At 38.6% G+C, this 15,641-nt stretch overlaps 1 protein-coding gene across 1 annotated transcript; it reads right to left on the bottom strand.

The window, feature by feature from the left end:
• Nucleotides 1–527: 527 nt before the first annotated feature.
• Nucleotides 528–7,807, bottom strand: cfap251 (cilia and flagella associated protein 251). The gene is made up of 20 exons (XM_037680704.1): nucleotides 7,568–7,807; nucleotides 7,306–7,446; nucleotides 6,631–6,740; nucleotides 6,436–6,544; nucleotides 5,141–5,221; nucleotides 4,966–5,043; nucleotides 4,829–4,870; nucleotides 4,485–4,732; nucleotides 4,218–4,394; nucleotides 3,891–4,132; nucleotides 3,645–3,796; nucleotides 3,299–3,475; nucleotides 3,024–3,208; nucleotides 2,814–2,928; nucleotides 2,469–2,632; nucleotides 2,287–2,377; nucleotides 1,187–1,327; nucleotides 894–1,110; nucleotides 731–817; nucleotides 528–646 (listed from the first exon to the last, which is right to left on the bottom strand). The coding sequence occupies exons 1-20, from the start codon at nucleotides 7,805–7,807 to the stop codon at nucleotides 528–530; spliced, it is 2,916 nt and encodes a 971-aa protein (XP_037536632.1).
• Nucleotides 7,808–15,641: the final 7,834 nt, after the last annotated feature.

The raw sequence follows: 15,641 nt of genomic DNA, 5'->3' as shown, positions 1-15,641 counted from the left end.
AAAATAACAAAAGTAATGATAAAATCCATGCATGGATTTGTAACATGTTTTCATATTTAAAGAAAGGCTGAACATTTAGAATAAATACTTCAAGTTTTTTTTCAGGGCAAATTTTTCTATCAGAAAATAAATTTATTAACATTAAAACCAAACACAAATAATAATAATAATAATATATCAAACAATACACACAATACATGCAATGTTTCAGGTCTGCTTTTATCGGCAACTTTAAAGTATTTTATTTGCATCTAAAATATTTTCATATGCTTAAACAAAATTATTACATTTTTTGGAACAATACTTACAGTAGTGAAATAATCCAAAAGTATTGAAGGTGGATTACATATGTTATTCTAATGCTTATTAAAGTTATCTGATCCAGTCATGTTTATCCAAGAAAGTTTTTCTTACCATTTACATTTTTTTTCTTCATATTTTAAACTGAAACACAAAACACAAACTGTAATAGGTCTGCAAAAGCAAATCTGTCCTCAACACATGTTCTTCTTGAGGAGCTGGTTTTATTACTCTGGAAGGGAGGACCGGGCACTCGTCTGCTCTGCTGGGTTTGGATGGCCCAGGAGATCTCTAAATGTCTCCACAGATATTTCATCTGGGATTACACTCAGCAAATATTCTGATGCTCCACCTGTACATCAGATTGTTTTATATTTATGTGAATTTTATAGTTGTGGTTGTTTCTTGACATGTGCTGATGATTTGTGACACTTACCAAATGCCCCATTTTCATTTTCAATGGGGCCTAAAAGTTTAGCAACACACGCTTCCACCTCCTCCTCGGTCATGCATTCCCCTGTCAGTCAGATCAGAACCATACTGAACCAGATGTGCATAATGAAATATAGTGAAAACACTGACACCCGGTGTACCTCGAGTCTGTAGAAGTTCCATCAGGTCCTGTTTCAGTAGAATGGGCCGTCCTGTACCATCACTTCTACCAAGGTCGTGAACAGCTTTGCTGGAGATGTCAAAAGCTGGACGATGGTTTATATGCAGCTTGGTAAACTCCTCCAGATTGATTTCAGTCACATATTTTCCTGTTTCAGCATATTTGCTGAACTTGACTTCATTTAGCATGTTTTCAGTCTGGTGAAATTAACATACAGAACTGTTAAAAAATGTTCAAATAAGTAAAAGTACTTTTATGTTTAGTTTACTGTACCTCTTGCTCAGAGGGACAGTGGCCCACCACAGCTCTCATTAGATAGGAAATCTCAGATAGGGGAATTTTGGTGGATATGTTCTTCTTTGTTTTAGATTCTTGATGACGCAATTGGCAGTAGATAAAATTGTCTTTAATCGCCTGTAAACATAAATGGCTCAGAATACTAAAAAAAAAGTACATTCTAAATTATAGCCATGACCAGAAAGTATAAAAATTGATACAGGCGTATAAAAATATCTTCCTTTGACGAGTGGACAGGCTCAGCTCCAGCGTAGAAGTATACACCTATTCTCTCTGTTTTTGATCTTTAAATTAAAATGAATTGGAGGAGCCGATTGTAATTTATTTTATTTTTGCATACTTTTGAATTTAATTTATTTTCTGATGTTCCTTTTATCTTTTTTGTACATTATCAAAATAAACTGGTAAAAAAAGTTCAGACATTCAGGAAGTACTCAAAATAACGCCACTGCTCCTTCACATTGAAAGAAGTTGGTTTAGGTTTCTGATACAGACTAAATTCTAAATTCAGGTAAATTCCCTTTGAAGGTTTTTTCTAAGTGCATCCTGCTGGGATTTGGGCCTAGAAGATCTGACCCAGCTCGACCCGAGCCCATAGGTATTGTGTCTGAGCCTGATCTGACTCGACTAATTAACTCTAATTAGAGGCCCGAACCCGAAGAAAACCCGACATACACACAACACAATCTTATAATGTGCATTCTCATTTAGTTTTCTTTGTGTTGTATGATTCGTAAAATGGCACCACAAAAAGCCCGAGCCTGAACCAGCCCGAATTTCAAGTCAGGTTCGGGCTGGGCTCGGGCCATAAAGTGCAACTTTATTCACAGGTTCTTTATCTCACAAAGTTATGTTCAGTAGTAAAATGTTATTTCAGTAAAGAGGATGCTAAAATGCATGATAAACAGTTACAAATATATATCAAATAATAAAATGAACCAGTTCAATCCAAGCTTGTTAATTATAAAACAAAATGCACAATGTTATAAATACGATGACACTGTATGTCAAGATGATGGCATAAATATTACAATACTTTTAGCAAGCATGTGAAAGAGGCAAAATCTTGAACTCACCTTGTAAAACTTGCCATCTCTTCCTCCGTCTAAGAGAGTGTAAAATGGTGTCATGCCCTGCCCACCCAGTGCAGCTTCTGCCTCCAACACACTGCAGCAACACCAGTTTCAGCAACATGTACTGTACATAGTACTACTCATCCAGTTGCTATGTTTCTCAAGCTAGTTGAAGCAAACCTTACTTCAAGTTAATTTCCCATGACTGGGCACAGCAGTCAGATCTTCCTGCAGTGAAAACAAACCGTCCGTCGTAGGAGCAGGTGAGTGTGGACACCCCTGTTGGATGGCAGATCAACGCGTTGGACTTGTGGGGGTTCCCATCCAAAGGTAAAATCTGGAGACCCACCTGCAGGACATACAAGAACTTTGATAACTATTTTACACAAATGTGAAATTCATACACATTTACTCTTAACAGAAGATCTTGATAACAAATATCACATTACTGATTTAAATGAAAGTTCTACAAGGGTGCACATTATATGAAAAAAAAAAAAAAGCTTTAAAAATAAACTTCTAGCACTGACCTTATCCTCTGTGATGTAGGCCAAGATATATGAGTTTATTTCAGGGTCTCTCGACTTGGGAAGAACGACCATTTGCTTAATGGGAGAACCATATATTGGGCCGCGAAGAGTCTTTCTGTTTCGGCAGAACATGTAACACATGTATTAATGTTTCCACATAACGACCAGTGAGTGACAGAAAATATGATGTAGTTTATGGATTTTACAGACCTGCACATTTTACTTGTGCTGTTGAAAAGCTTCAGCTTGTATTGGTCCGAGGCAATGAGGAGAAATTGCTCTGTGGTAAGAGGAGGATACCACGTCATGCACAGTGGCACAGCGCTTTGCTCAATACGCTCTGAGCTTAGGATGAGAAGCTTGTTCACCATGCTGTTTTTTAGGTCATACTCAACCTGTTAACAAGTACACATAAAGAGACACGAGTCGAGAGAAAAGCAACAAAACTGTATTAGAAAATAGTGAAATGAGGAATGATGGCTAACCAGTCTGCGGTCGAGTCCCAGAGAGAGCAGTCTTGGTTGGGCGCTGTCCAAATGAACTCCAAAAAGAAGGTCTTTGATAGGTTTGTAGTGAGAGCCATTTCTGCCCAAATATGTCCATTGAGGAGGCGATCCATTGCTTCTCTTTAGGCAGTAGACTGTCACTACCATACCAGCATCCTAAAAGTTAATCGAAACAAAATATATTAAAGCGTATTTTTGCTGTAATCAAAGAATTGACAATGGATCCCGTTTCAGTAAAAAAACTAACCCCCCCCCACCCCCCACAAAAAACAAACAAAAAAAACCTACTGCAGCTTGATAAGACACATTTCAAACACTTGCTCACCGCAGTGGCCAGGTACTCAGAGTCTGATGAGAAGGTGATGAGATGGATGCTGTCTGTGGCACAATGGAAACATTCCTCTGGATCTTGTTGCAAAGTCTGGGAATTCAGTATGTGAACAGCTCCACTTCTGAAACCTACTGCCAGGTAGAAGCCTAAACAGTAGAAGTCCACAGAAACAACACGACGATATATGAAGCTACACACCGTACCGTTTTGCTTCATTCTATGAGATGCCTTTTTTTTTACCTTTTGGGTCAAAAGTAACACACTGGATCTGCATTTTGATCTTTAAGTTTTTCCTGGCAATGGTCAATTTCTTGTTATAGTCCCACATTTTTAAAATGCCCCCTTGGCTGCCCATGGCTACCACTGGCTGACTGGGATGACATGCCACTGCATGAGAAGGCTCACGCAGGACGATCTGAAAGGTGTCGGTCTGTGCGTTCACATGCAGGATTTTGGAACTCTCCGTGGACACGATAAGGTTCCTACAAAGAAGAAACACAAAAATGCAGTCATCTATTTTATTAGCTGAACAAAACAATATGAGATGCACTGGATCTTATCTCATACCTTAAAATTACTCGTTCGGCCTTCAGAGTGTATTCGCTCAGATACCCCTCAGTGTACTCTTTGGAAAATGAAATGAAAACAATGGCATCCTGGCTGGAGTAACTGATGATGTTGAGAAGCAAGAAGTTTTCATCATAAAAAGTAATTTGGCCTTGGATGTTACTGATTACAATAAATCTGTAAGATCAAATAAAATAAACAAACAATTAAGGGAAGTACATGCGACATGTTGACAGCATTAACGTAAATATTCCTGTTTCAGGTTACCCATCAGTCACGGTGAGGACAGTGATTGGGTCTTGCTGGAGCTTTAGTGTCTTGGTATATTCACGGGGACTTTTGGGATTTTCAACTTCACTGACATCCCACACTACAATGCTGCCATCAGTAGCTGTTAAGACCTGAGGCTTTGTGCAGTGAAATGCAGAGAGGCTCAAAGACACGTCAGCAACGCAGACTCCTTTAGGGGAGTCAAGTGGAGTCTTAGGTGATACAGAAGCATAAGCACGGTTAACCTGCAAATATAACAAGGATGAACATATATAAAAACTCCCTGAAATACAAAAAAAAATCTAAGATCTTAAATAAAACATTGATGGTTGAAAATATACCTGCTTCAGATTCACTGCATAGTACTGCAGAGTTCCATTGTCCTGAAAAGAGACCAGTGGATTACTGCCTATTATTATTATGACAGATTATCATCTGTAGAATGTTTTTAAAATTAAAATAAAAAACTTAAACTTACTCTTTTGTAGAATAATACGCAAGTCTTACTCCTGCTGAGGAGTTGACTACTATCATTTGGTTTAAAAGTGACATAAGCCTGAAAAAATAAATCAATTTTGAACACAACATTTTATTTATTACCATGTTCATTGTGTAGATATTCAAATACTGACTTTAGAGCAAGGCTTGCTTACTTGAAAACCGTGTTTTGGATCGAGTTCCGTGCAGCAGAGAGGATTTAGGTCTTCACTGGTCCAGTCCCAAATGCACACACACTAAAATGTCAAAGTTCATGCTCATTAATCCAGGTAAAAAAGATCCAACAAAGTTCAGACAGGTCATCTGGATGGTTTATTTCTTTATATATATATTTTTAATTAGACGCCTCATTCTTCATCTAAAGGACTTCATCAGTCTGAGGAGCCACAACAAACTCAGTCCCACAACAAGCAGCACACTCACATAAACTATGTTTAAATGGACACGGGTAATCAGATTAAACGGCCATTCGGAATAAAAATGCATCATGTAAACACCCCATTTGGATTATTCTGAGCTGATTCTGCTCGATCTGAATGAATTTGTAATCCGAATGAGAGGAGTGTTTTATGCTGATTTATAATCCAAACGGTGTGCATCTAAACACTTAATCTGATCATCTTATTCTGAATGTGGAAAACTGACATGACTGCACATGTGTGACCTATGTCAACCTCACGTATTCTTACCTGGCTAGATGCCAATATGTCGGGGAAGCAAAAGAGCGATACAACATTTACTTAATTTACTAGAAACTTTGAAAGAGCTCAAAATTATCGAACACCTTGATGGTCGCAAGTGTAGGAACACTGAGTTATTTAGACAAGTACATGAAAGTTGGATGAAGCTGGGATCCACCAGTCCATTTTGGGTGCTCAGGTTTGTTTATGTTCATCACAGAAGTAGAACTTATTCTGTGTTTTTAAGGAGTTTACCACTCTGCACATCTCAGTACTTCTATTCTGAATAAAAGCCCGCTGCATGTAAATGCTCATCGTGAACAAATTGTGCACATGTAAACGATACATTTGGATTATTTAATCTGAATACATTTCAATCAGATCAAAGAATTTTGCGCATGTAAACATAGCTACCGTGGCCCAACCAGTTTGATGGTGATAAGATGGCTGATGAAGTCCTTTGGACAAAGGACGAAACATCTCAACAACAACAAAAAAAGAAACCATCCTGATGACCTGGCTGAACTTTGTTGGACACCAGAAAATGATTGTCACAGAAAATGAACAACCTAAGAGTTTGTTTTGGATTACTAACTCAAACATAAAAATGTCTTATTTATGCTATCAGTATGAACTTGTGGTGCGGCAGAGAAAGATATGTCTTCGGACAAATCATCACCACACTGACCAAAAGACCAGGAGATACAGAATGTTGTAATTTACAGTTTGCAGTCTGGATTCTGTTGTTAATTTTATGCTTCCATACTTACTTGAACATCTTCACACCCCACCGTCACCAGAAGCTTTGCATCACTTGAGAAAGCAATGGCACAAACGCCTCCAGCAGGGTGGCAATCAAACATTGTACGCACAGGAATACTGAGATCAATCACAAACAGCGGTTACATCAAGAGTAAAAACAGTGCAACAGAAAACACTTCAGTGTATGTAAAATGAGGTGATACCCAGAGTAGGAGTCCCATATTATCACCATGCTTGTTGACCCAGTGTCTCCTGTTGCAACCCAGCGTCTGTCTTCACTGACACACATACATGAGATTTGGTGGGAGTGACCCTGAAGGCATCAAAGTGAACACAGTAAACAGTGCAACATAAAATCTGCCACGTGCTTTTCAGTAATACACAGCTGGATTCAAAAGGTTTCTATCACAAAATAACAAATAAGAGTAAACGTATCCAATAATATATTCTTCTTTCAGAGTTTTCAGGGAACTTAGCTGGAGTTGTCCCCTTTTTATTAAAGACATTTCTGTAAATTAGCTTTTTTTTTCTTCAAGGTGAACAAAGCTTAAAATATTGAATCGTTTGTTTATGTACCACCAATCTGATTTCCACAAAAGTTTTTTTTTTCTTACGCTTACCCTACTGTGTAAAGAAGTAAGCATGGCCATTTTCACTAAATGATCGATGTTTTGTGTCAGAAATAGTGAACATCAGAGTGTTTCATGTATTAAAATATATCTAAATCATTGACTTTTCTGATGTAGATTTTTTTTTTTAATCTGAGATGGTGCTTCAACTAGCGTGAATCCAGTGTTTGGACAATTGAGGATGCTTTGAGTCATCTTGATGCATGCTCAATAATCCAGGTAGAAAAGTGAAGTCAAAATGATGCTTACCTGCAGAATATGCTGGGAGTTAGAGGTGTGATTATAGATAATCCCAGTATTACCTGCAGCATAGAGGACAACCAGCTGATCGTGGTCCTGCAGACTGAAGACAGGGACAGCTGGATTCATCCCAAAGACCCAGACTGGAGACTAAATGGAAGAGATTTACTCTCATTATATTGGGAAATGTTTTTCCTGACAGGAAATACAGCAGGGCAACACAAATATTAGCATCTGCTACCCCCACATTTTTTCAGTTATAAATACTCACTAGTATCTGGGTTTGAGGATGAGTTGTCGTTTTTGAGAACACATTATTTTCAGTCGCACTGACTTGAGATTGGACAGCCATCTTGAGTTTGTTGGGTTGTGTTTCAACTTTTTCTTCATTTCTGCTCGTCTCCTGCTTTTCATCCTCAGCTGCTAGACGACTGTCCTCCGTTTGGCCTGAAGTGAGCAGTTTTTGAGCTTCGTTGCTCGTCGATGAGTCCTCATCCACCACTACAGACATAATGCCCAAACAACTCGACAGGCTCCCCAAATCTGTCAGGGAGTTGACCCGCTAATGCTAAATAACGAAATAATATTTGTGTTAATCGACTTATAAAGTTGATTTCTCAGAAAAGACTTGTTCAATTTCAGTCGGTCCAGCTTTTTTTTTTTTTAATGAGGAAAACGTTGCGAAGCGTTTCGTTGCTTAGTAACGCTGGAGTGTAGCTCTACTTCATTTATAGACCAGCTGAAAAAATGGCTAGGTAGTGGGCGGAGTTTACACTCCATTTCAGTTTACCTATCAACCGGAGCATAGGCCGGAGTTGATCTGAATCCGACGTGCACACACACAATTTAACCGGTGAAGCCTTTCAGAATAAAAGCTTTAATCAATACAAAAACGTTCAACTAAGTTTCTGATAATCTTTAGAAATGTTTAATCATGACATTGAAGTCTCCTTAAAGACAATAGTACTACATTTATATGAAAGTGTCTTCTAATAATACAGAACATATTGTTGACTATCGAAAGTGACTATACCGCTTAGAAAGATGGTCCACAAATTCTAATTCAAAGTATTAAATAGATGATGATGCTGGAGTTATTCTCACTGATTTTGACTAACAGTAAGCTACACTTACAACTGCCTATGTTAAACGAGAAATTGTACATCTACTGGTCCTTGATAAATACTTTGTAAATGAAGTAAAATATGTTTCTCTGGAGTGGCTGAGAAGTTATGCAAAGTATATATGTGTATGATTAGTGCTTAGTGTATTCTTAGTTTAGTGTATTTCTTAATTCATGTCTTGGATCTTACTGCTTTTCTTTACAATTTGTGTTTTTGTTGGATGTAACTGGGACCCTGTGTACATAGTTTCGTTCCACCTCATGTACCACATGTGATGTGAATGACAATAAAGGAACCTTGAATCCTTCAATGGTATATATATATATATATATATATATACATACACGCCACACACATACACACACACACACACAGTATACTGTATATAACCTTCTTGTAAATTAAATTTCTTCTTGTAAATTTAAAATCGTATTACATAGAAAATAAAACAAGCTGGGGTTACAGATTTAGGAGGTCAAGTATGAAACAGAGGTGAATAAAACTTGATTTTACCAGAAATGAGGCTCGTGCGGCAAAAATGACGTTTCATGGAGGGATTTTATTTTGAAATGTTGTGTAGAACTAGTTGGGTCTTTTCGGATTCTTCCGGTTGGTGTGGACCAAGCTTCCCCGAAGTAATCTGCTTTTCCACCAGACGGTGGTAGTCCTGCACTACAATGTGAAAGCAACCTTATCCCTCCCGAAAAAACTAACGTGGGGGCAAAAAAGATGCGAGGACACATCATCAATGCTATGATGTCATCATTAATTTGAATTTATTATAGTTCTCTCATTAGAATAATCAATATATGTGTCTGTTAGTGCACAATGAATGAATGCAAGTTTATCAGAGAAAAATGACTTTTAAAAAGTTTAACACTTTTAAAAAGTTATCAGAAAAAACTTTATTTCCAAATATTTTTATAAGTTCATCATACAGAAAACAAAACAAAAAAAACCTCTTTACAACTAAATCACACAAAACCATTACCAGGTCCACACAAGTCCACACTTGCAAGCAGCAACCTTGGAGAGCACCTGGACGGACCATAACAGCAGATGCTTAGTGTTAAAACGTTTGCATTACTAAAAGCCATTACTCTAATCTATAGTTTTAACATGTAAATCTCTTAGAGACTCTGATTGTCTTTATACCTTCTGCTGGATAGCTTCTAAAAAGGGCCTTCTCCTTTAATTCTTAAGTGTTGAATTCCTTACAACTGTATCTAAAGTTGGTCTTGATTTGAATTTCACACCTGACGGGCTCAGCAGAACACTGGTTCTGTTGGTCAGTCCAAGCTGCCGTCATGAGAGAAAACACCCTGTCTACAACAACATTAGTGATGGGGATGATGAATGGAAAGGATACAACAGTCATAGTTGGTGTTTTTGTGTCTTGAAGCAAGGTTGACCACTTCTCCACAACTGCAGCTCTTTTCTTCACAACATCTTGCTGCCGAGGCAAGAGTACACAGCACTCCTCATGCAGTTCATCCATGGCCAGTTTCCTCTCATCTGGAGAACCTCCACTGGGTGAACTTGCTCTATCCTTCTGGAAGTTGTCATCTGAACAGTTACACCACTTCTCCAAGTGGGTGCAGATGTTTAAAAACATGACAGATTGATTTGATTGCAGCTGCTTTTTGCTCTGGAAACTGCTCAAGGAGAGTGCTGGTCTCCATTCCAAAGAGAGACTGGAGCTTTGTTTTTAGAGTGAGCATGATCTCATACAGCTCACAGACAGTCCCATCCTCTCCATCCAACAGCAGCACAACTTCATGGAAAGTCTTCAGCACGTGACTGAGGAAGGACAGGTAAACCTGCAGCTCAAGTGGGTGTCCTGAACGCTGAAACCATGTCCAAGAGCAGGCCATTTTCTTTCAGCTAAATGAATAAAATATAGTGAATAAAGAGCAGATACTCATCGCAGTGCTCATAAAGTTCAGGATCCTATTCTTCAAGCCTAACATCGGTGTCCAGTAGCTCGTAAACAAGGGGAAGAGTTGTGTTGTGCTGTGATTAGAGGCATCTGATGTCACTGAAGAAAATGGAGTGTGTACATGTTTGTCTGTATCACATTGAGTCATTGGTGTTCTAAATAATTTTTCATACAGGCAGGTGCACGCACATCTGTAACAATAGCTGCTGGTTTAGTGCACCCACATGTCTTCTTATTTGCAATTTCTGAGTCTGAAAACCTGATCGGTGCATGCTGCTGACCTGCAGGACTGAGGGCTGCACTGTGGTAAAACGGTTATCTTGGCAGCTGTTGTCTGGCAGTCATCTTTGTGTTAGAATAAAGATGTGTCCATAGATTGGCTGGCGGTTTTCTGAGCTATGCATTCTTGTGCATTGTGCATCTCACCACGGAAAATTGAAAAGTAACTGGCAAACTTCGCAAAGTCGGCTAGTTGTAAACCATTTCTTTGTTGTAGCTGCATTTTTATTTCTTTGTTATAATGTCCGATATTTTCCATATAAATCAAATCCTTGTCTTTTTATTTTTGATTTAATTACTATGGTGTTGTGGAAGATGGCCACAATGCAGGCATGCTGCAGCACATTTTGACTGCCAGCTGACAGTGTCTCTGCCTCTTTCGCAGTGACTAACTAACATTTCAGAAAAGCACCTGTTGAAAACATTTTAGACTTTTCATCATTTGACCCTTTTTCAATTTGTGTGTTGCCGGGACAGGAAAGAAAAATGCGAGACAGTCTCTCACAATTCAGGACATCTGGTCCCCTTTCTCATACTGTCTGGATTAGAATGTGTGTATTGGATCAGAAATAAATATATAGTACAACACACAAACACATAAAAAGCTTGAAAAAAACTCACACAGTTGTTTTGTTCCTTCATATTCAGGGTGTCACATCAACGTCCCATGTTCAGGTAGGTTACTTAAGAACAGTTCATTATTTACAATCATAAAACTGAAAGGGAAGAAGGTGGAAGGGGACAGATTGTTTCAGGTATTCTGAGAAAATCTGTAGCTGTGTCCCAGTCCAGCGGCCGCATCCTTCGAAGGATGCGGCCGCTGGACTGGGACACAGTTTGCGCCTCCTGTCAAAATAAAAAGCAGTGCAGCTAAGAGATCAGTCTCTGGCTGCAAAGACACTTCGGCCTCATAAATCAGTTAAATAACCGTAGAGTTTAGCATGTTTGTGCTTACAAAACTAGAAAGTTGAATAAACTTTGATGGGGAATGCCACATAGCGGCCATTTTAAAATTTAGATGACAAAAATGCCTACGTTTTGACATATAATATGTATGTGTATCTTAAAAAATGTGGCTGTAGGAAGAATGACGTACTGAGTTTTGCTCCGAGACCTCTTGACTCTAGGTCATGTGACCTCATTGTGGCAGTCAGAAGCTGTTGAGTTCCGTCAGTGTTTTTCAATGAGACAAATGGTGTCTGTTGTTTGCAAATTACGTTGCCAGGGTAACTCGAAATGCCAATATACATAACAGCACACATCAGGTGCCGAGCTGGTCGTTTTGATATAAAATTTGTGGGGGTACACGTTGTGGTTCAGGCTGCATTGAAGTTGAAAGAAGAGCAAGACCCTTTGCAGGTGGATAATAATAGGTGGCTACCTTTCATTCAAACTTTATTTATACAGGTAGACTCACTGAGTCATGAGAACTCATTTTTAAGAGAGTTGGGAGCAGATGGTGGGGGTTAAGGACCTTGCTCAAGGGCCCAGAGTTGGGTAAATGAGGATGGAGGCAGTGGTGGGTATTTCACCTTTTCCACCCACATTTTTGATGTTGACAGATTTGAACCTGCGACTTTCCCATCACAGGCTCATCTTCTCTAACCTCTGCGCCACCACTCCCCACAGGAACAGGTCTACTCTCTAGGCAGTCCCCAATAATTTGAATTGAAAAAAACATTTAGCAGTGTTGTTTAGATTTACTTACTGACTTCTAACAGAAGTATACAGTATAATTGAGCTAAAACACAAATCAGTTCAGGTAAGTATTTACCACACCTCAAAAACAGTGTGAAAGATATTCAGGCAGTGCATTCTGTAGGGTACTGTCATTGACAAAAGTCCAAAAATTTATGTCACAGTCTCAAGATCTCATTTTAATTCATTCCTTTATAGGAGCTAAGCAGAGTTCAAAGGTGCATTGGTTACATTTCCTTCTCCATGACTGCTGATCCATTGATGCACACATGCCACTATGATGTTGCTTTTAGTTGCCACAGAGTTGTTTCCACTTATCTGCATAATTTTTTAACGAATTTTCAAATTGCTTTTCTAAAGTAGTATTTGTCTTGCTTTCGTGTTTTTGTGTGTTGCAACTCCTAATTACCAATCTAGAGCGATATAGGATAAAGCATGAATGAAAAGGATGCGGCTTTTAAAAAGCATGCAAGAAAACATAATGTTCAAAATGTTGGTAACACTTTAAAGTTCACCAGGACGAAACCAATTCACTGCAAAAGATCTTTCTTTGTCAAACAGAAGAAAAAACTTCACATACATTTTTGTAAGAAAATATACAGTAGTCTAAAATAAAAAAATAAAAAAACATGTATGATTCTAAGGAAATTCTATCATCATTCCTATAGAGGTTTCATGCCAGGTCCCTGCTGAGAGCTTTCAGTTTGGACGAACACAAAGCGTCGTCATGGTATGTTTCTGTAAAGTTACAGGCACTGCACATCTCTGCAGTTGGGAATTTGTTCCCATGCTAAACGTTTGGAAAATGGAAAAACCTTTCATTTAATAGTTCCACTATTTAAGCAATTAAAAAAAATGGTGACTATATTCCCAAAGACAAGCCTTGCCACAACTTCACTCATTTCTATTTTTGAGTTTCTCTAATTGCTTCCATGTGAATCACAATCATTTCTCAGCAGTAGATGTGAAATTGTGCTAAACGGCTTGGAAAAAGATGGTTACATCTTTACTGTGCAGAAATGTACTGATTATAACTTGTGTTTAGTAGTGTACAGAGTTGTACCGTCTTTAAGATTAGGTCAATAAAAGACTGCTCAATCTGTGTTGGCTCAGCTCAATGAAATTATCCATTCCACAGATATCAGACAAGGTGTGATTTTAGGACGGTGCTAAATGATAGCACCACTCTTCTACCACTGCGTGTCTTGTCAGTCTGTTGTGAGTTATTTCAGAATAACGTTGTGATCACAGTGAAGAGGGAGCAGAGTGGAAGAACTGACAAAAAGTTGGATGCCATCGATTTTACTCTAAAAGATTATTTATGATGAATGTCTCTTTGCTGGGATGATATTGCTGAACTAAGAGTTAGTTTACTGAACCGTTGGGCCTCTACTGAAAAGAAGATGCTCTACTCTAGTTCCTTATGTCTTTAACTCAAACATGGCATTGTTTTCTTAATGCATCTTGAAAAAAAAAGTCACTTTCACTAAAGATACATTTTTCTTTTAAAGTCACTTTCACTAAAAGAGCAGCACGGTGGCACAATGGGTAGAGCTGCTGCCTCTCAGCGAGCAGGTTACCCTGGTTCAAATCCTGGTCGGTGGGTATTTCTGGGTGGAGTTTGCATGTTCTCTCCGTGCATGCGTGGGTTTTCTCCGGGTACTCCAGTTTCCTCCCACAGATCAAAAACATGCATGTTAGTCTGATTGGTAACTCTAAATTGTCTCTAGGTGTGAGTGAGAGAGTGAATGGTTGTTTGTCTCATTTGTCTCTATGTGTCTCTGTGATGGACAGGAGACCTGTCCAGGGTGTACCCTGGCTCTCACACAGTGATTGCTGGAAATGGGCACCAGTGACCCCTGCTACCTGAAAAGGAAGAAACGGGTAAAGATAATGGATGGATGAATGGATGGTCTTTCACTAAAGCAAAAGTCATTGTTTCAATGTTAGGATTAGGGGTGTGACAATACATCGATTTACATCAATTTATCAATTAAATGATTAATGATTCAATTATATTGTGGCAAAACTAAAACATCGATTCATATTGTCATCTTTAAAATTCACTTTTATTTTGAAATTCCCAAGGCACATCTGTGTCACCATTTCAGTGCGTGACTGCGCTCTGCGGCCACCTCAGCAACGTGGCAGATGAGGCAGAAAACACAGATAATAAAATTCACTCTCTTGCTGGATTTGAATCAAAACTGTGGAAATATTTCAGATTCCAGCATAAGGATGGCTCAACAGACAAAACTCATGTCGTATGCAACAGGTGCCAGAGTGAGTTAAAATTCTCGGGAAACACAACAAATTTGGCCGTTCACCTGAAGAAGAAACACGGCATTGATAGCCATGTTATGTAAGCTCAATATCTATTTTTGTTTCTTTATAACTGAAAGGTAATCAGGTCACTTTTAAATTAACTGGTTAAAAAAATGCACTTAAACATGAGAAATGTGAAACTATTGAACAGGTCATTTATTTTCATTTTTTCATTATTCAAGAATTTTTTAAATTTATTTAAATGCCTGGTGCCTGTAGTAACAGAAATAAAATGGTTAAATCATATTTGAATTGTTTTTGTAAATTTATTTATATGTAAATAGATGGGTATTTGATATCGCAATATATCAATCACAGACTTGTGAATCGAATAGAATCAAAATTGTATTGTGTTCTTTGTGATAGCACTTTGTGATATCAAGAAAAATCATATTGTCATACAAACAAATCAATATAATATTGTATCATGGTAAAGTTGGTGATTTACATCCCTAGTTAGGATCAATGTCCTGGCTCCCTCTGCTTTCCCTTCTCCCCTACAGATGCTGCTTGGTGGGTGGTGCCTGATGCTCATCTGTCTCCAACGCAGGTTGATTACATCTGTGAGTATACTGTACATGATGGAGTGAAACCATGACTCTTTGCTAGAACGTTGATTACCATTGGTGATTAGCCAAATGTAGGGCTTGATGTTATCTTGTTTACCAACCTGTGAGTCTGCAACTTCCTTGTTGGCCTCCTGGTACTCCTCACAGTCAGTTGAGAACCACCTCTCATTGGACCTCAGCCCTCCTGTATGGATAAAATAATAAGGTTTACTGCATTCAAGTCTTCTCAGCTAAACTGGCTACCTTCAACAATGCAGCATCTCAACAACCAACTCATCTGGTACCACTCGCCTGAGCACAGAACCTTGGCTCCTCTGTCACTCCCCAAGTCTGGAAACAAGAAACATAGCAATACGAATCTGTTCCTCATTTCTGCCAACACAATATAACTCACCTTTCGTTGACCTCCAC

The sequence above is a fragment of the Nematolebias whitei genome, chromosome 8, assembly GCF_014905685.2.
Source record: "Nematolebias whitei isolate Nwh7 chromosome 8, NemWhi1, whole genome shotgun sequence".
Taxonomy (NCBI): domain Eukaryota; kingdom Metazoa; phylum Chordata; class Actinopteri; order Cyprinodontiformes; family Rivulidae; genus Nematolebias; species Nematolebias whitei.
Note: the sequence above shows the minus strand (reverse complement) of the source record. Positions and strands in the feature narration are given on the sequence as shown.